General features: G+C 37.8%; 1 protein-coding gene across 1 annotated transcript in view; it reads left to right on the top strand.

Annotated features, from left to right (window-relative positions):
* TANC2 (tetratricopeptide repeat, ankyrin repeat and coiled-coil containing 2) overlaps window positions 1–22,040 on the top strand; it is a 380,809-nt gene that overhangs the window by 174,946 nt on the left and 183,823 nt on the right. The window contains exon 5 of the mRNA XM_006897797.1: window positions 2,148–2,334. Within this exon, the coding sequence (XP_006897859.1) occupies window positions 2,148–2,334 (187 nt within the window). The remainder of the gene's footprint in view (window positions 1–2,147; window positions 2,335–22,040) is intronic.

Raw genomic sequence — 22,040 nt, 5'->3', positions numbered from 1 at the left:
GAAACTGACTCATAAATGAACCTCCAAGCGGGTTTTCAGAGTCAGTTAATCGCATGGAAAGAGATTTCCCATCCTTTTCCCCTGAGCAGCTAGTGGATTTGAATCGTGTGTTAGGGATTGCACAGAACTTCTTAAAGTTGGCTGCCAGAGCTTCCAAATGTACTTCTTGTTGTTGGTTGTACTCCTTAAAACAACCAATTCTACAAAACGAAAAGGTCAACATTTCCCCAAAACCAAAGATGAGAAGAGGGATAGGGAAACCTCATCCCTTTTCTCATCTTTGACAAACAGATGCATAGAAACAAGAAGCACATTGGCACATTGCAGAGATTGCAGCCTCTCTTTATGAATCTATGTATGAATTATTGATGGGGAAAGCTAGGGGGGAATAAAAAATATCCCAAATCCACTGTTTATCAAGTCAGCTTCTACTCAGAGAGACCCTCCATTCAGTTACAAGGCTGTAAATCTTTATAGGAGGAGACTGTCCATCATCCGTGGGTGGCAGCACAACATGTAATGGAGTACATCACCAGAGCTCCTTTCACCATGTTTGAAAAGGGGGAAAGAAAAGTTTATCTCCCTATATTATTGACATGGCTGAAAAGATTTCCTTGGCTTTAGAGTTCTAAGACTGCCACTTGTGCTTGAGTCACATTTCTCTTATATGGTCTGCTTATCACATGTGCAATCATCCTCATAACAGAAAGGATTACATGCTGTGTTCCCAGTTGAAAGGTGAGCAGTCTCATCCACCAGCTGTTCTGAGGTCTGTTCCCATTCAGTTTTATAGCCTTGGAAATCTAATCAAGGGTCACCATAAGTAATTACTGACTCAGCAGCAGTGGGTTAACAGCATTTGAATTAAAATCAAAACTTAGATCAGTCACAAGTAATATAATACAAAGAGTTGCATCTGGATTGCATTTTTAGGCAGGGTAAAAGAACCTTGATATCCTCTCATGTGGTAATCAGTGCATTTTCAAGTCAGTTTTTTAAATGTAAACCCTCCATTTTAACAAATAATGTGAATATAAACTGTTTGATAGGAAGTTGAGAGATAGCTAAAGATGTTAAATTTTTATACTCCTTAAGTAATTTTGTTACTGATAACTTAGAACTTTGAGAAGGATAATATGTTTTTAGTGTTTTGGGGGAAGAAAGTCCTTTTATTCGTTATTTTTATTGTTTATTTGAGTAGAAAGATTTAGAGAAAAGTGACTCATCTTTGAATTCACTAAATCACTTGGTAAAATATATTACCAAGTTTACACTCGATCAAAAACTTTGAAAGGAGATGCTTTTGTAAGTAAAAATTATTCAGGATACAAAAAGACTCAGTCTGTAATAAAATTCCACAGAGATTTTATTTCTTTCTGTATCACATTAATATTTAGGATTTACAAAATTCTTTTAAAAGGGCATTTCTCCCTGTACTTATTGTCTCTTGGCATCTCCCTATGCATCAAAGATACATGTAAGTAAAAGAGAGGAGAAATTTTTTAAAAAGAGAATGAAGGATTGAGGAGTACGGGCTTGCATTATTTTTCCCCCCTCTCCTAGAGTACAGGGGAGAGAGAGAGAGAGAGAGAGAGAGTGAGTGAGAGTGTGTGTGTGTGTGTTTGTATTTTTTTTCTCATAAAAGACTAGTATTGACAAGACAAAATTCCAAACCTTCTTGATATAGCAAGGAAAACCTTCTTGATATAGCAAGGAAAAAGCATAACAAAAAAATTAGCACGTGAAAAAAATTTTAGAAAGATGTTTATAGTCACTGCTCATGTTAAAATTATTAAATTTACCCCAAATGTAGACATTAGAACCATGTATCCTAGAAAGCAGAAATACACAGAGCCTAATAAACATAGGTAGCTGTAGTGGCCTAGTGGTAAGGAGTTGTGCTATCAGCCTAAAAGCTTAGAGTTCAGATCTACCAGCTGCTCCTCAGGAGAAAGATAGACCTTCTCCTCATGTGTGGTTAACTGTCTCTCAAAACCTGCTGGAGGGTTAGCTGTCAGTCGTTTTTTTACTCAAGGGTACTCAACAATAGATAATTAAAAGTTTGGCATGTAGGTTATTTTTAATTTTTCAAATCAAGACATAATTAATAACAGCTCATTAGTTTCTTCTTTACTCCAACTTTTCAGACATCAGCAATCACCCAGCGCATAAGTCCCTGTTCCACCCTGACCAGCAGCACTGCCTCTCCACCAGCCAGCAGCCCCTGTTCCACCCTCCCGCCAATCAGTACAAATGCTACTGCCAAGGATTGCAGCTATGGGGCTGTCACTAGTCCAACCTCCACTCTTGAAAGCAGAGATAGTGGCATCATTGGTAAGTTAGTTTTATGTTAATCATTTTGTGTTTTTATCTTTTCTTTGTATTAAAAAAAACCCTCTGCTTTAGAGTTGCTGAAATGTATGTGCAAAATTTATGTTTTTAAATGATGCTTAAAGAGAGAAATAAAGGTAAATAGAAAAATAAATTCTTCCCTCTTTTAGATACATTACCTCAAGTAAGGGGTGGGTATAAAAATTATGCTGTTTCTTCTGCTGAGTTCACATACATCATCTAACTACCCCAAAAGTGGTTTAGAAAAAGTTCATTCCTCATGGTTGTAGTAGAGAGTTTCACAACCACAAAGAAGAGACTGATTAAGTGGCTAAAGAGCTATAATTTGAATTGTTGGAGTCTGTTTCCCCAAACCACATATTGGTGCTTGGATAACTTTGGGAACCCTGTCAGACTTGGGTTTGCATATGTGTGTTTGTGTGTATGAATAAGACATCCTTTTTTAAAACTTTCTGCATGGTAGAAAATGCCTTTTCTATGTATATTATGACTCAAGAACAAATATGTTTAAATATGAAAAATATGTCTTTATAGCAAGGTTGGTGCATGAAAAATCAACTTCCAGGTTTCAGATTTCTGCTATTTCTCTTGACAATAGCTATACTTACAATGCTTCTTTCTCTCTCCCTAACTGCTTGGAGAACATTCAGATAATTCAGGTTAAAACATAATTTCTGTAGACTGCCAAGTTACCACATCATCCCAAGACATCATGAATCAGCCACAAATTTGATTGTCCCTAAGGCTCTCTCACTCCTGACCTTCTGCCTGCAGATTCATTGTTTTCTCTTTATCTTTCCAAAATTCATTGGTGGTTCATAGTAGAATTCTTACCTTAGAATTCTTACCTTCCATGGGGATAAACCTGGGTCTGATGCCCTAGCAGTACACCTCATATGCAGCCATCATCTGTCAGTGCAGACTTTACATATTGTTGAAATGCTGAATAGGTTTCAGTAAAGTTCCAAGACCAAGGTGAACTAGCAAAAAAAAGACATGATGATCTCCTTTTAAAAATAAGCCAGAGGGTGATCTCCAGTCTCTTTCTTTTCTGTCATGAAGGCTATATTTTCCAACTTACAGTACTTCTTCATTTTCAGCCCTTACCTTACAGTCATCAGTTATTATTGATGCGTCTTGATTGCCTGTTCAATCAGTTTCAGACTGCGAAAGCTGGTAGGAATCATCACTTTCTTCATCTTTGGTATTTGTGGTTGGTGCATATATTTTAATAAATATATGTATTGTTGTTGTTATTATGTGCCATTCAGTTGACTCTTACTCGTAGCAAATCTATATATATAATAGCTCTGAATCCTGCTTGATCCTGAACCAATTTCATCATCTCTGACACACCTACCCCCATTTTCCCAGGCACTGAGTCAGTCCATCTCATTCAGTGTCTTCCTCTCTTGTACTGTCCCTCCACCCTTCCAAACATGATGTCCTTCTCTAAGGACTGGTAAAAAATTTAAATTTTAATAAATATTTAAAAATAATAATAATAATAATAGTAATAATTTTTTAAAAAAGCCAGCGAAAACCCTATGGATCACAATAATGTGATCCGTCTCCAGCTAGTCATGGAGATGGCACAGAGTAGGTAGCATTTCATTCTTTAGTGCAGCTAACAACAACCATTACCCTTTCAGCTCCAGTCATCAGTTTATGCTCCCAGGCCTCTTACTGCTTACTTCATGGTATTCCCTTGGGTTCAGTAATCCAGTGATTCATGGAACAAAGTAAATAGAGCTTTATTGTTAAGTAGCCGGCACATAACAACAACAATTAAGATTAACACAAAGATGACTACATAAAGTCTTGAAGATTCCCATTGTAGAGCCTCCTTGTTCCAAAAAGAGCTCAGACCCTCCTGTAAAACTAGAGTAAAAAGCACAAGGGTGGCTGTGTTTGATCTCCACTAATTCTGTAAGGGAGAGCAGTCTCTATCCACAACACAAAGCCAATTCCCAGGTCCCCATGCTGCTTCTACCAAGTATGGTACCAACCATCCCTCCCAGGGTTCTCACTGCTCCGCTACTAGATCTGCTAAGAACTCACAGATCATACTCATGATAATGATATTTATTAAGGAAATTGACAGGTTATATGGCTCAGGCTGGAAACCTAATATAATTCTATAGCCAGGACAGCTTCTCAAGCCTGCTTTGAGGCCCTTTGCTCTTCAGCCTCAAGACTCTTAGTCCCGCCACATAAGCATCTCTTCCCTCAGCTCTCATCTCCCAGTCCTCCAGGAAGTGCAAACAAAGACCTCCATTCTCTGATTGGCTCCCTGGGGCTCAGCTCTCTGTCATGTCATATTAGTCTCTGTTCTCTGCTACTACTGTTCTTGTCTGGCCCAAGTGAATGCACACTAGACTCTATGATTCTTCTTTCTTGCTGGTTTTGAGATCAGCTTTTATGCTGCTAAATCTGCCCATTGAATCTAGCAGGTTGGCAAGACTGACCAATTCCCCTCATTAGTAGTATGCACACTTGTTTGCATGTGACCACTCAAAAGATACTATTAACGTAATTATTTTAGCACAGCCCCACTCAACTCTCTGGTGAAAATCAAACCCAGTAGGCTAGAACAAACATTTTTAAAAACTCAAGCCACTGTACAACACCTCTCAAGATCAGATGTCTTTCATCAACTTGGGAGGACATGGAGATTAAATATCTATAGCTTTTATTAAGGATTTTGCCATGTTATTATAGTAGCTGTGACATAGTGACAAAGATCTCTAGTCTAGCCTAGTCCCTACCGAAGAATCACTTCGTTTCATAACCTGTTAGATGTGATCTGGAACCCTCTTAAAAAATACTTGTGATTTGTAGGGGAAATCGAAAGATTCAGAAGTTACTGCTCATGAAACATGGACAAAGACTGATTTCTTTGGAAAGAGTAGTATAAACCCCACAATTGGGCATAAGTCACAACCCCATTTATTCTTACCTAGTTTTTTAATTCACATTAATCCATATCAGTTCACATAATGTAGAGTCTAAACTCTTTAGATAATACTTGAAACTTGAAAGTATCCAAGAAAATAAATTTTCCTTATCTGTTTTCTGTTGTAAATATTGTAGGTTTTTTAAAAACAAAAGATTGTAATTGATAATTTGATCCTAGAAATATATCTAAATTCTTAGCAGTTTGCAGCAGACAGAAGAACCATTCTTTTTTTTTTACCAATTTTCTTTTTTTTAAATTATTATTAAATTTTTTTTTGTTTTAGTGAACATTTACAGAGATTTTGGGTTTTCATTCATTCATTGTTGCACTCAGAAGAGCCATTCTGATGAAACCAGTGGATGATGGAAAAGTATCTCATTTGTATCCTCCAAGTGAATATTTTATGAGAACTAGATATGGGCTGCTGTAGGTTTGTTTATATTGAGGGGCATAGATCCTCATCATTTATATTTACTTTTTATGAGTCAACACCTATGAAAATGTAGTAGAAAAATATATTGCTGTAAAAGTCACATTTACTATTACTAGTGCTGAAATTGATATTATACAAAATTTGAAAATAGTTTTTACTCTTTTTAAAGTAATTCTACAAAGTATTGCTTTCTACTAATGCTTTTTAATAAGAGAGCACTGACAAGGTACTGTGATTTGTTGTTGTTGTTGTTTTTATGTGCCGTCAAGTCACCTGCAATTCACAGCAACCCTATGTACAACAGCTCTGAAGCCTGCCATGTCCTTAGCCATTCTTGCTGACTCCAACACACCTACCTTCATTGCCCCAGTTACTGTATCAGTCTCTCTCATCTGGGGTCTTCCTCTTCTATGCTCTTTCACCACCCTTACAAGCATGATGTCCTTATCTAAGGACCAGTTCTTCCTGGCCACATGTCCAAAGTATGTGAGATGAAGCGTCAAAATCCTAGCCTCCAACAAGAAACTTGGTTTCACCCTCTCCAAGACAGACCTCTTTGCTTTCTTGGTGGTTCATGATATGTTGAAGAGTCTTCTCTAGCACCACAACTCAAAGGCATCTATTCTTCTTTTGTCCTACTTAGTCATTCATTGTCCAGCTCTCTGATGCACAGCAAGTAATTATAATGACCATGTTCTGGATCAAGCACACCTTTGTCTCTAGACTGACATTCTTGCTTCTCAGTACTCTGGAGAGGTCTGTGACAGCTAATTTTCCCAGTGCAATTCATCTTTTAATTTCCTAACTGCTGGTATCAAAAGTGTTGGTTGTGGAGCTGAGCAAGCTGTAATTATTAACCTCAATCACTTCTCCATCTATCATGGTGATGTCAGTTAGCCCAGTGATGAGAATCTTTGTCTTCTTGATGTTGAGCTTCAATCCATATTGAAGACTGCAGTCCTTGACCTTCTGCCACAAGCTCTTCAGGTTCTCCTCAGTTTCAGCAAGAAACGTTGTGTCATCTGCATAATGTAGGTTTTGAGTTTTTATTTAGTCCTGATGCCACATGACTCCTCATAAAGCCCAGCCACCTGAATAATCTGTTCTGCATATAGATTGAAAAGTTACAGAGCCAGGACGCATCCTGACACACTACTCTCCTGATTTTGAACCACGCAGTGTTTCCTTGCTCTGTTCTGAGGACTGCTTCCTGGTTAAAGTATAGGTTTCACATTAGCACAATCAAGTGTTCTGGGATTCTCATTCTCCTCAAGGTTAGCAACAATTCTTGTAATTCACAGTCAAATGCCTTGGCATAGTCTGTGAAACACTGATAGACATTCCTCTTGTACTCTCTTTTCGGCCAAGATCCATCTGACATTGGCAATAATATCTCTAGTGTCACAACCTCTTCTAAACGATGGATACTGTTCCAGTTGTTTTTGGATAATCTTCAGCAGGATTTTGCTCATATGTGATATAAGTGATGTTGTACTTTTGAGTCATAGATGACTCATAGTGACCCTATGAACAAAAGACCTGAAAAGTTGTATAACTTTTCATCATTTCTCCAAGTTCATAGAGTTTCCGGAGGCAAGCTGTTTCGGAAGTGGATGCCACTCCTGCATCCAAGCTTGTTTTAATCGAGGAGTTCCACCAAACATACTCTACCATGGATAACCATTGTCACATTTGACACATCAATGTCACAGTGTTTAGCATCACAGCAGCCATGAGTTAGCTCTCTACAGCAAATGAACAGACAAGTGCTATACCACTTAGAAGAGTGTTTGACCAAAAACAATTAAAACCAGACCTAAGAACCTCAGATTAAATCACTCACGTTTGGCTTGGTAGTGTTCTATAATTTCCACACTCTGTCAGGTCATCTTTTTGGGGGAGTGGGAATAAATACGGACCTTTTCTAGTCAGTTGGCCAGGAAGTGGTCCTCCAGATTTCTTGACACAACCTAGTGACCACATCCAGGGCAGCATCCATTTGTTGAAATATGTCAGTTGGTATTCTATACATTCCTGGGACCTTATTTTTTTTTGCCAAGTCCTTAAGAACAGCATGTAATTCCTCCTTCATCACCATTGCCTCTTGATCATATGTTGTTTCTTGAAATTCTTCTGTCATCCAGTTCTTTTTGGTACAGTGACTCTCTATACTCCTTCCATCTTCTTTTAATGTCCATTTTCTGCCCATCCTTAAGTATTGCAACTTGTGGCTTGAATTTGTTCTTTAGTTTGCATCTTTTTAAAACCTTTTTGTACTGATATGCATATAATATTTTGTATACATCCTGTTTTATACATGTACTTGTATTTTATGTGATCATATACATTGTATTTCCTTGTGTACTTTGTGTTTTATATAATCGTTCATATGCTTTATAGTTCATGTAATTAATTACCACTGTTCTATGCTTTATAACCCCATCTTTTCAAGTTCTCACTGTACATTTCCCATTCCTTCATTCCCCCTCCATTCACCAGCCTCTCATTTCTAGTGATTTTTCCCCCTTCCCCTTTTTCTGACCCTTCTTCTCCCTTTCCCTTTCTCCTATTGAGCATTTGTACATATCTTCCTCAGTTATCTTCCTATTTTTACAAGAATGGCCTATGCAGTATTTTTCCTTATGTGGTATTTCACTCAGTTTAATGCTCTCTAGTCTCTCCCAAGTTATATGGTATTTTACAAAGTCATTTTTCCTTAGTGCTACATTTGAATTTACCACAATTTCTTAATCCTTTTGTTTGCCATTCCTTTGCTATTGTGAATAAAACTTCTTTGAATATAAGTGGACAGATCTCCCTTCGTGTCTTAATTATGGGTTCCATGAGGTACATTCCTAGCAGTGGAATAGCTGGATCATATGGGCTTTCTGTGTTCAGCTTTTTGAGGAAACACCAAACTACTTTCCATAGTGGTTGTAGCGTTTTACAACCCCACCTGCAGTGTGTCAGAGTTCCAATCTCTCAGCATTTTCTCCAACATTTACTGTTTGCTGTGTCATTAAACTTTGCTACTGCTGCTGGAATGAGATGATAATCTCATTTTTATTTAAGTATCTGTGACTGCTAATGATTTTGAACATTTTCTTACCTGTGTCCTTTTTTTTTGAAGAATCTCTTCATGTATTTTGCCCTTTTTATGATTGGGCTATCAGTCTTTTTTCTTGTGGAGGTCCTGTGGTATTGTGTAAATTTTCATTATGAGGCCCTTATATGTAAAGTCATTGCTAAAATTTTTGGGGTTTTTTTTCCCAACTTCATGGGCTTTTCACCCTATTGGAAGAAGTTTTTGATGCACACAGGGATTTGATTTTAAGGTTTCAATTTATCAGTTTTCTCTTCTCCAAGAAGAACATTTTTACTATGTTTGCAAACCAATTTATGCTGTAGGCCAGGGCTTCTAATTTTGTTCCCATTTTGTCTCTTATGATCTTTATGGTTTAGGGTTTTACAAAACTTAAGCCTCTAAACCACTTTGAGTTGGTTTTTGTGTAAGATGTTCATCCTACCTATTTCCGTTTTCTGCTGGTGGATGTCCAGTTTTGCCCAATATGTACATGTCTAGTATTTATTAAAGATACTGTCACAGGTTCCCCCATTTAATGGATTTATTAGCTTGTCAAATATCAGTTGACCATAAGTTGATGGGTTGATTTCTGGTTTTAATTTCTGTGGCTGTGTAGTAAGTTTTGAGATCAGGAAGTGAGATGCCATCAACTTCGTCTTTTGCTTTTCAGAAGAACTTTGTTTATTGGTCTCTTTCCTTTCCAAATCAAAGTGGAAATTGCCTTTTCTAGTTCCTTGGATTTAGTATCTGTATTGTATTGAGATTGCATTGAACCTATAGATTGCTTTTGATAAGATTGTAATTTTTACAATGTTCAGTCTTAACTATACACGAACAAGGGGTGCTTTTCCAGTTAAGTCTCTTAATTGTTTCTTGTAATAACAAGTTTATAGTTTTCCTTATAAAGATTGTTTGTGTCTCTGTTGTTGTTGTTGTTATGTGCTGTTGAGTCACTTATGACTCATAGCGACCCTACATACAACAGCTCTAAACTGTGCTCTGCCCTGTGCCAATCTCATTGTCTCCGACACACTCATCTCGATTGCCCCAGTCACTGAATCAATTCACCTCCCAGAGGAACTTCCCCTCCTGCACCTGCCCTCCACCCTCCCAAGCATGATGTCCTTTTCCAAGGACCGGTCCCTCCTTACAGCATGACCAAAGTATGTCAGACAAAGTCTCAGAATCTTTGCCTCCAAGGAGCAGCCCAGTTTAACCCTCTCCAGGATGAATCTGTTTGTTTTCTTAGCAGTCCATGGTACCCTCAACACTCTTCTCCAACACCAAAGCTCAAAAGCATCAATTCCCCTTCTTTCCTCCCTGGTCATTGTCCAACTCTCTGACGCATAACAAGTGATTGCAAAGATCATGGCCTGTATCAGATGCACCTTAGTCTCTAGAGTGACACCATTGCTCTTCAGTACTTTACAGAGGTCCCTAACAGCAGACTTTCCCATCGCAATATGTCTTTTAATTTCCTGGCTTCTGGTTCCAAGAGTGTTGGTTGTGGAGCTAAGCAGACTAAAGCTGTGAACAATCTCAATCTCTTCACCATCCATCCTGATGGTGCCAGTTGGTCCACTGGTGAGAATCTTTGTCTTCCTGACATTGAGCCTCAATCCATATGGAAGGCTGCAGTCCCCGACCCTCAGCAGCAAGCGCTTCAGGTCCTCCTCAGTTTCAGCAAGCCAGGGTTGTGTCATCTGCGTAATGCAGATTATTGATAGATCTTCCACCAATCCTGATGCTGCATTTCTCCTCATAGAGCCCAGCCCCCTGGATAATCTGTTCTGCATACAGGTTGAAAAGGTATGGAGACAGGACACATCCCTGGCATACGCCCTTCCCAATTTTGAACCATGCAGTGTTTTCCTTGCTCTGTTCTGACAACTGTTTATTCCTAAATATTTCGTCTTGTAGTTGGCTATTGTAATTGGTATTGCTTTTCTAGTTTCCTTTTCCATGTTTTCTTTGTTGCTGTAGAGAAATCCAGCTAATTTTTGTGCGTTGATGCTTTATGATGTGACTCTACTAAATAGGTCTACTAGGTGTAATGGGGTTTTTGTTGAGTGTTTGGGGGTTTCTTTCTGTGTACACCATCATGTCATCTGCTTATAGTGGTAGTTTAATCAACTCTTTGCTTTTTTGGATGCCTTTTTTTTTCTTTTGCCTTACTGACCTAGCTAGAACTTCCAATATAGTATTGAATAGGAGTAGTGATAGTGGGCAGCCTTTCCTGGTCTCTTTTCCCAAAGGACATGTCTTTAGTCTCTCTCCATTGAGATGGATGTTTATTGTGATTTGGGTGTGTGATTGCTTCTTAAGACACTACTCCAACTACTGTTGGTATAGTTATCTCTTGAGTTAATAAAACAATAGAGAACAAATATATATCTAGAATTCTTCAACATCACTGGTAATCAAATACTGAGTATAATAATCCAGATATTGATTATTCTTTCCCATTGGTGTTTACAATATGGAAAGAGACAGTAGTTTATATACCAGGTAAACTCCTTTTGACAAATAATCTCTGTATGTTTTTAGGCAGAAACTCAGAGATTATATCAAAAATTGTTTTAAGCTCTATGTGTATACTTTGAAAAAATAAAATATTGTCTTAGAAAAAATGTTGAGATTTGTCTGAAAGATAAATTATTTTCTAGGGGTTTTCCCCCCTCCTTGATAACCCCCAAATTTGTAATTTTTACCAGTTTTAGTCCACTATTCCATGACGTAAATTACCTTCACAATATTATAACTTTCACCGTTTGTAAAACTTTTTCATTACTCCAAAAGAACCTCTTTTACTTATTAATTAGGAACTTTCCATTCACTCTTACCTACAGTGCTTGTTGTTATTGCCAGGTGGTGTTGAGTGGACTCTGACTCATCGCAAACCTGTGTACCAACCAACAGAACAAAACTCTGCCCACTCTTGCACCCTCCTCAGTCTCTGCTGCACTTGAGTCCACTGTTGCATTTATTATAGCAATCCATCGCATCTTCCTCTTTCTCACTTACCCTCTGCTTTCCCAAGCATAATGACCTTCTCTAGGAACTGACTTCTTCTGGTAACATTCCAAAAATACGTGAGACAAAGTTTATCATCACAATTGGATGGTTTTAGCAAATTTGTTATCTCGGAATTTAGGAAGTTAGAAGACTGAATTCAGAGTGCTGTCTGAAGGGGAAAGTTTTCTCTGTCAGCTCTCGGAGAAGATGCTTGTTCCTTCTTCATGTGACATGGCGTCTATTTTCCCCTCAATTAGTGCTTACTCAATTGCTTGTTTAATCTCTTTTATATTGACTTAAGACACATTCTACATTAATACTGTCTCAGTGAGGGTAGAGAGAATAGTGCAACAATGAATGAGTGGAAGCCCGAAATCTCTGTAAATGTTTATGAAAATTAATAAAATATAATTATAGAAAAAAAAATTTAAAAAAAATAAAGTTAAAAAAAAAATACTGTCTCAGTAGTATAACAAAGAAAATCCAGTCTCAAATGGGACACAGATTGTAGCCACAGATTAGAATGAAGATTAGGATTTACAGCACATACTTAGAATACATACTTGAATTAATAGCAAACTTAGTCTTCAAAAATTGTTACTCTGTAGCTTGTATTTTTCGAAACACTGTTTGAGTTGGGAAAAAAGTTAGAAATCATTAATTTTAAGCAGGCTTTATTTCAGTATTTTCTGCGCTGGTTATGTTGTTGTGGTGGTGTGTACCATAGAGTCGGAACCAACTCATAACTGACTCTCTGGCAGACTTTCAGAGACAGTTAATCACACAAGGAAGAGCTTGTCCCCCCCTTCTCCCGAGGAACCACTGATGGATTCGAACCATGTGCCTTCAAGATTGCAGTGCAGCTTCTGGCCACTAGGCTACCAGAGCACCCTACTCTGATTTTAGCAATGTCTAATTTTCTAAAGTAGGGAGCTTTGATGGCCTTGTGGGTAATGGGTTGCATTTTCAACCCAAAGGCAGGTGGTTTGAATCAACCAGCAGCCCAGGAGCAATGATGACCCATCTCCTCCTATGCTGTTTACAGTCCTTATTTTTAGTATTTGTTAGCATGTTTTATATATCATTCAGTGCAATTTGATCCACATTGATGCATCACACTTTGCATTATAACCATCAGAATTTTAGCTGTTCATATGTGTGATTATACTTCTCTTATACTCTCTACTGTCTCTCTATCCAGGGCTGTAGAATATTTATGTGAAAAGACAGCCCATTTTTCTCCCAAGGAACAGCTAGTATATTTTAACCACTGACTTTTTGGTTAATAGTACAATACACCTAACTCAGGATGTTGAGTACCATCAAGTCAGAAGTGATCCATAGCTGACCCTTCAGCAGGTTCTTGTTGTTATGTGCCATCGAGTCGTTTGCGAACTCATAGCAACCCTATGTACAAGAGCCCTAAGCGCTGTTCTATCCTGTGCCAACCTCGCTGTCTCAAACACATTCATTCCCACCACTCCACTCACAGAACTGATCCATCACATTGAGGGTCTTCCTCTCCTGCGCCGTCTTTCCACTCTCCCAAACATGATGTCCCTCTCCAAGGACCAGTCCCTCCTTGTAACATGCCCAAAGTATGTCAGACAAAGCTTCAGAATCCTTGACTCCAGGGAACATTCTGGCTTCACCCTCTCCAGGACAAACCTGTTTGTTCTCCTAGCAGTTCATAGTATATTCAACACTCTTCTCCAGCACCACAACTCAAAGGCATCAATTCTCTTTCTATCATCCCTAGTCTCTGTCCAACTCTCTGATGCATAGCATGTAATTGCAAAGACTATAGCCTGGATCAGGCGCACCTTAGTCTCCAGCCGGACATTGTTGCACTTCAGTACTCTTTAAAGGTCCCTCACAGCTGACTTTCCCAATGCAATTCGTCTCCTGATTTCCTGGCTGCTGTTACCAAGAGTGTTGACTGTGGAGCCAAGTAAACTAAAACTGTTAACTATCTCAATCTCTTCACCATCCATACTGATGCTGCCAATTGGTCCAGTGGTGAGAATCTTTGTTTTCTTGATATTGAGCTTCAGTCCACATTGAAGACTGCAGTCCTTGGTCTTCTGCAGCAAGCGCTTCAGGTCCTCCTCAGTTTCAGCGAGCAGGGTTGTGTCATTTACATAACGCAGGTTGTTGACGATTCTTCCACTAATCCTGATGCCACATTCCTCATCATACAGCCCAGCGTCTCGGATGATCTGTTCGGCATACAGATTGAAAAGCTATGGAGACAAAATACATCCCTGACGGACCCCTTTCTTGAATTTGTACCATCCAGTGTCTCCTTCCTCTGTTCTGATGACTGCCTCCTGATTCAAGTATAGGTTTCACATTAGCACAATCGAATGTTCTGGGATTCCCATTCTTCTCAGAGTCAGCCATAGCTTGTTGTGATCCACACAATCAAAAGCCTTTGCATAGTCAATGAAGCACAGATAGACATTCTTCTGGTATTCTCTGCTTTCTGCCAAAATCCATCTTACATTAGCTATAATATCCCTTGTATCGCGACCTCTTCTAAATCCAGCCTGCACCTCTCGCAGTTCTCTGTTGACATACTGTTCCAAACGTTTTTTGGATAATTTTCAGCAGACTCTTGCTTGCATGTGATATCAATGATACTGTTCGATAATTTCCACACTCTGTTGGGTCACCTTTCTTTGGAATGGGAACAGATATCGATCTCTTCTAGTCAGTTGGCCAGCTGGCTGTCCAGATTTCCTGGCACAATTTAGTGAGCACATCCAGAGCAGCATCTGTTTGTCGAAATAAATCAATTGATAGGCTGTCAACTCCTGGAGCCTTGTTTTTTGCCAATTCCATCATAGCAACTGAACTTCCTCCTCCATCACCATAGGTTCTTGCTCATATGTTATTTCATGAAATTCCTTTGTGTCAGCCAATTCCTTCTGATACAGTGACTCAGTGTACTCCTTCCATCTTCTTTTTATACATCCAAGATCATTTAATATTCTATCCAAACTATCTTTAAGTATTGCCACACAGGGCTTGAATTTGGTTTTCAACTCCTTCAGCTTAAGAAACGCTGAGCGAGTCCGGCCCTTTTGATTTTTCTGACTCCAGCTCTCTGCACATTTCATTATAGTATCTTGCTTTGTCATCCCAAGCTGCCTTTTGAAATTTTCTATTCACCTCCTTGATTTCTTGATCTCTTCCTTTAGCTTTGGCTTCTTGGTGCTCTAATGCAATACTCAAGAGTCTCATCTGGCATCCATCTTGGTCTTTTCTTCTTTAGCCTTTGTAATGATCCTTTGCATTCTTCACAGACAATTTTCTTGATATCCTCCCAGAGCTCATTTGGTCTATGCTCACTGGTGCTCAAGGCCTCAAACCTGTTCCTGAGATGGTTTTGAAATTCAAGTGGGTCAGACTTAAGGTCAGTAAATCACATGGGAGGAGATTGCCCCTTTTCATCCCTTGAAACAGCTTATGGATTCAAGACACCTGTCTTTGTGTTGGTAGCACTAAGCCACTAGAACTCGTCTACTCAAAGCTCATAGCTCTTTCCAAAGCTGTGATGAAATATCAGTGCAAGATTGTCAGTTATTTACAGTATAATTTTCTATCTGTGACTTTTACTGTATTTATTTTTATTTGCATGATTTCCTTAGTATATTGGTCTTGATTTTAGTTTCTCCCTGTGAGATACTATAGAGCTGTTAGCAAAAAATCTTAATAATCCTAATCTTTAGAAGTTATTCTTTACTTCTCTATCCTGTTGTTGTTCTTGTTTCTAACTATTACTGTTGGTATGAATATATACCAGAGTAATGTATTTAGTCCTTTCCATAAATCTGTGTTGTTTATCTGGAGATGACAGTTTCCTCCAGAAGGATATAATCCTCTTTTTAATAAAATGTCAATTTTTCTTTAGGTCTTGATTCCATTGCCAAATTTCATTTTCTATCACTTAGCAAATGGAGTGTCTCTGGCCATATCCATTGTTCAGTATTCATGCTTTCCTAATGTTTTTCATTAATAACTAAAAAGTGGACCCAAAAGCTCATAATCAGAAGCCCTTGTTCCTTTATTAATATGTATCTTAGAATGTCATATGATTTTTTAAAAAAAATTTTTATTCAAATTGTCAGATTTAAATAAAAAAATTTTTAGATTAAAAATTATCCCTGTGAATTATAGATGGAACATTGAATAATTTTAATTACCATTTTGATAATCTTTTTACAGTACCTGTTCGGAAATGAATAGGAGTTATTTCCCCCAGTTACTGGAAAATCTTTTCTTCTCCTCACTATTCTAGTTACTGAACCAAACTCGCCCGTTGCCTTGGAATTGATTCTAAGTCACGATGATCCCATAGGTGGAAGGTTTCAAAGGCTGTACTCTTCACAGAAGCTGACTCTCATCTTTCCTCTGAGAATTGTTTGATGGGTCCTAACCACCAACTTTCATTTAGCAGCTATATTTATCTGCAAAGATAAACACTTACTCATTAAAATTATCAGTCAGACCAGATAATTTTATCTACATAACTTATTTTTTAATATCATACACATGCACAAATAATGTATACATGAAGGGACATAGTAGCACAGCTTAAAAAACAAAACCAGAAGCCCAACATGCGTGTTATTTGTGTAAAAATACAGTAATTGATCTAACCAATATCCCATATTATTAATAAAACTAATAATAATCCTTTATTGGGTACAAATTATGGGCCAGATTCCATCCCTTAACCCTATAGTAATCTACTACAGTTGTTACCAGGATTTCATAGGATCCAACAATTGAAAAAGACAAAACTTTATAGATAATGCTTTCAAAAAGGCTTTAAGGTATAAGATACAGTGCAAGCAGAAGAGAAAGGGCACAAGCAAGCACATAATAAGAGTACAAGAATCTTCTAGGCTCAGCTCCAGAGTTATTTTATAATCACACAAGTTCTGCTTTGTCTCCAGAGTATAAATCATAACATTTTTTAACAAAGAAGCATACCAGTAGGATCCAGCATAGACATTTATGCCTCTCATTATTTAAGCAAGCCAGAGTTCTCCATATGTAATGTGTTAATAAGCTGAATGGTCCTAATGACACTGGAGGAGTTTCAGATTTTAAGCAGCAAATTATAAATCAGTAGTTATCTCAGTTAACTTTATCTTTGCCAAGTGTCACTATCAGATATCCAAGCATTCTTGAAGAGAAGTACAGTGCTGACCCAGTCTAGCTGTGCAAAGAGTATTCTTAAATAAAAATATATAGTAGTCTTTCTTATGTTTGAAAAATTAGATCAAAATAAATCAGTCCTAGACAACACAGATAGGAGGAGGGCAAAATTGAGATTAAAATTGAGGTTTGTCTGACTTCAAAATCCATGCTTCTAATTATGCCATTATATTGCATTTAAAATAATTCTTTTGGGGGACAGATGACTTAAGATTGTTACCCAGCATGAACAATGTGTACTTTATTAAAAACAGTAATGAATAAGGATGAAAAATACCAACTTTGGTTTAAAAATAGTATAGAGATACTTAACACCAAAGCTGTATTCTTTGATCTTCTGCAACAAGTACTTCAAGTCCTCCTTACTTTCAGCAAGCAATGTTGTATCATCTGCATAATGTTGATTATTGATGAGTTCACATTTAAAAAGTTTGGGAATAGATTGAACACCCAAAACCAAAATAATTTGCTTTCAAATATGTTCCAGTTTTTTACAGCCTTATGTGTTACAGAAGGAGCTCTGGTGATGTGTGGCATGGTTGCAGTATTCACACACAGGCAGTTTGAATCCACCAGTAACTCCTCCCATGCAATTTACAACCTCGGAAATCAATGGAAGGCCAGCTGTGAGTCAGCTCGGACTCTGTGGCATTAAGTTTGAGTTTTTATGTGTTACAGATTATAATTGCATGTAAGGTTTTCCATGTCTGTGAATGTGCAGAGGTGGATCCAAAAGCCTTTTTTTCTAAGGCATCTCTGGATTTGCCCAAAAATAATATATCTAGAGAGTCCACAGACCTAAAGAGAAGACCTTATTAAAAGAGAAAACTTATTAAAGAAAGCATAAAAGAAAATCTTTATGACCTTGTTGTTGTTAGGTGCAGCCAAGTCGAGTATGACCCATAGCAAGCCTATGAACAACACATATGAACCCTGTCCTATCCTATGCCTTTCTCACACATCCTGACACACTAGAGCCCATTGCAGCAGTCATTGTGTCAATACACCTAGTTGAGGGTCTTCTTCTCCTTCCCCAACCCTCTTCCTTTTTGAGCATCATGTCCTTCTCCAGGGAATAGCTCCTTATGTGACTCATGATGACACGGTAAACAGTTCTGAACTTTGCCCTGTCCTATATCTGGTTAATAAGCACTTGAAAAGATGTCCAATATCTTAAGTCACTATTGTTAGATGCCATCGAGTTAAATACAACTCATGGCAATCCTATAAACAATAGATCTTAACCCTGTCCTATCCTGTGCCAGCCTCACAATCTCTGACATATTGAAGACCATTGCTTCAGTCACTGTGTCTACCTATCTAGTTTTCAGTCTTCCTCTCTTTTGCTATCCCTTCACCTTTCCATGCATCATGTCCCTTTCCAAGGAATGGCCTCTTCTAGTAAAATGTTCAAATTATGAGGGGCAAAGATGGCAAAGCTCGGTTCACTTTGGCTACAACTTCTCCAAGACATATCTATTCTTTTGGCAGTCTGTGGGATGTTCGGTACTCTTCTCCAGCAGCACAGTTCAAAGGCATCAATTCTTCTCTCATCCTTATTCATTGTCCATCTCTCAGATGGAGAACAAGTGATTGAACAGACCATGGCATGAATCAAACAACCTTAGTCTTCAGACTGACATGATTGTTTCTCAATAATTTGGAGAAATACCTGACTACAGACTCCCAATGCAGTAAGTCTCCTGATCTGTTGACTGCTTGTACCAAGAGCATTGATCCTGGATCCAAATAAGATAAAGTCATTGACAGTTTCAATCTTTTTTCCATCTGTCATGATATTGCCTATCAGTCCAGTGGTGAGAATTTTTATTTTCTTAATGTTGAGAGGCAATCCATGTTGGAGGCTATATTCTTTGCATTTCTGCAGCAAGCATTTCAAGTCTTCCTCACTTTCAACAAGCAAGGTTGGGTCATCTACATAATGAAAGTTATTAAATAAGTCTTCCTCCAATTCTGATGCCATGGTCTTCTTCACAGAGTCAAGCTTCTTGAATAGATACAGATTGAATTGAGATGGAGAAAGGATACAACACTGATGCACACTTTTCTTAATTTTAAACCATGTAATGTTCCCTTTCCGTGTTCACATAACAACTTCTTAGTATAGGTATAGGTTTAACATGAGCACAGTTAAGTGTTCTGGGATTCTCATTCTTCTCAATGTTAGAATCATAATTTGTTCAGATCCACACAGTCAAATGCCTTTGCATAGTCAATTAAGCACAAACAGACATTCTTCTGGTACTTTTTGCGCCTAGCCAGGATCCATCTGACATTAGCAGTGAAATCCCTGGTGCCATGGCCTCTTCTCACTCCAGCTTTAACTTTGGGCAGTTTTCTATCTGTCTGTCTTGGAATGATCTTCAGCAGTATTTTGTTTGCATGTGATATAAATTATACTGTTTGTTCATTTCCTCATTCTGTTAGATCACTTTTCTTGGGAATGAGAACAAATATGAATCTCTTTCAGTCGGCCAAGCAACTGTCCTCCAAATTTCCTGGCATAAATTGATGAACTTGTCCAGAGCTGTATCAGTTAATTGAAACAAGTCAACTGGTATCCCATTGATTCCTGGGGCTTTATTTTTTTCCAATGCCTTAAGTGCAGCCTGAACGTCTTCCTTCATTACCACTGGCTCTTGATCATACGGTACTTGCTGAAATATTTCATGTCAGCCAATTATTTTTGGTACAGTTACTGTGAGAATTCCCTCCATCTTCTTTTGATGTTTCCTGGATCATTCAAGATTTTTCCAGTAGCATTTCTAAGTATTGCAGCTTGAGACTTGAATTTCGTTTTCAGTTTGAGAAATGCAGAGCAAATTCTTCCTTTTTTATTCTCTGATTCCCTTTCTCTGCATATTCTAATACTTTGCTTTGTCTTCTCAAGCTGCCCTTTGAAATCTTCTGTTCAGTTCTTTTACTTCAGCATCTCTTCTTTTTGTTTTGGTTATTTGATGTTTCTCATGCAATTTTTAAGGTCTTTTCTGATACCTTTTGTGTGGTTTTGTGTTTTGTTTTTTTTTTTCTCTCCTCTGTCTTTGTAGTGACCTTTTGCACTCTTCAAGGAAAATATCGTTGATGTCATCACACAGCTCATCTGGTATTCGGTCATTGGCATTCAGTGCTTTAGACCTATACTTAAGATGGTTTTTAAATTCAGGTGGGATAGACTGAAGGTCATATTTTGGTTCTCCTGGACTTGTCTTCATATCCATCAGTCTCAGTTCAGAATTGCACATGAGTAATTGTTTTTCGGTTCCACAGTCAGCATCTGGTATGGTTCTGACTGCTGATATTGAGCTTCTCCAACAATTCCTTCCACAGATGTATGCAATCTGATTTCCTGTGTAGTCTGCCTTGTGAGGTCCAAGTGTAAAGTTGTCATTGTGTTTGTAAAAAAAAAAAAAACGTATTTGCAACAAATAAGTCATTCAACGTACAAAATTAAAACAGGAAAAAATTCTATTTCAGGCCTCATTTTTGTTACCAAGTCTGTACTTTCTGACTACCATTCTTTCTTCATTGTTTGCATTCCAGTTACCACTTATCATTAACACATCTTGATTGCATGTTTGATCTATTTGGGGCTGCAAAAATTTGGTAAAAGTTTTTCATTTCCTCTTCTTTGGCTTTAGCTGTTGGGGCGTATATTTGAATAATGGTCTTGCTGGTATATGTATGGGTAATATCCTGTCACTCATAACATTGTATTTCAGAATAGAACTTAAAATTGTCTAACTATGAATGCAACACCATTCTTCTATTTTTATATGCAAATTAAAACCACAGAGTAATACCATTGTACACCCACTAGAAAGACTTTAATTTAAAAAAAAAGTTATTAGTTTAAAAAATAGTGCCAAGCATTTAGAAAGATGTGTAGAACCTCAGATACACATTAGTTACTAGTGAGAATGTAAAATGGTCTGGAGTAGTTCTTGAGAATGTTAAACCTAGTTAAATTGTGGCCCAGTAATTCCATTCCTAGGAATCTATCCAAGAAAAAGAGAAACATGTGTCCACAGAAAAGATTATTCTTCATAATGGGCAAAACCTTGAAGCAATCCAAAACACATCAACTGATGAATGAGTATATAAGATGCTATATATCTACACAGTGCCATACAGTTGTTCAGCAATAAAAAGGCATAAACTGTTAACAAATGCCAAATCATTAGTTACCCTGAAAAACATTATGCTAAGTAAAGAAACCAGAAACAAAACACTACATATGTGATGCCATTTATGTGAAATTCCAGGAAAAGTAAACTTACAGAGATGGAAAGCAACTTAGTAGTTGTCTAGAAGCAGACTGAAAGCAGAGATGAAAATTACATAGGCATGAAATAACTTTTTGGGGTTATGGAATGTTCTGAAACAGCATTGCTTTGATGCTTGCTTAGATCTGTAATCCACAGGGAACTCTGATGGCTTAGTCTAGAGGGAACAGTGCTGCTAAGCCAGAGGCTGTATCTCTCTGGCAGTTAAGTCACCATTGGCTCTGAGGAAGAAAGATTATCTCCTCCCATGCAATTCATAGCCTCAAAAGCCCAATGGAGGGACAACTAGGAGTCAGTTCTGACCAGAGGGCAGTGAGATAGGGTAAAAGAATAAGTTTAGAAAAAATAATTATATGTGTACTTTCAGTACATGTTATGCTATATAAATTACTATAATCAAACTGAAAGTTTTGTTAGGTCAGTTTTATTCACAAAAACTCTGTAATTCCTGCTTCCTGATACTGTCTCTCCCTAGCTTTGTGGAAATATTAACAGACATGTCATGTAAGCAACTTTTCTACTGAAGTAGGAAGGAAAACAGACAATATCAGAAAATGCCATTAAAGTTGTTTGAGATTAACATATCTTTGATACCAAAGCCAGGAAAAGACACCACCAAAATAGAAAACTATAGGCCAATATCTCTCATGAATATTGATGCAA

This window comes from Elephantulus edwardii, unplaced genomic scaffold, assembly GCF_000299155.1.
Source record: "Elephantulus edwardii isolate Elephantulus edwardi_28Jun2011 unplaced genomic scaffold, EleEdw1.0 scaffold00216, whole genome shotgun sequence".
Classification (NCBI taxonomy): Eukaryota; Metazoa; Chordata; class Mammalia; order Macroscelidea; family Macroscelididae; genus Elephantulus; species Elephantulus edwardii.
This window is presented reverse-complemented; position numbering and strand designations above follow the sequence as displayed.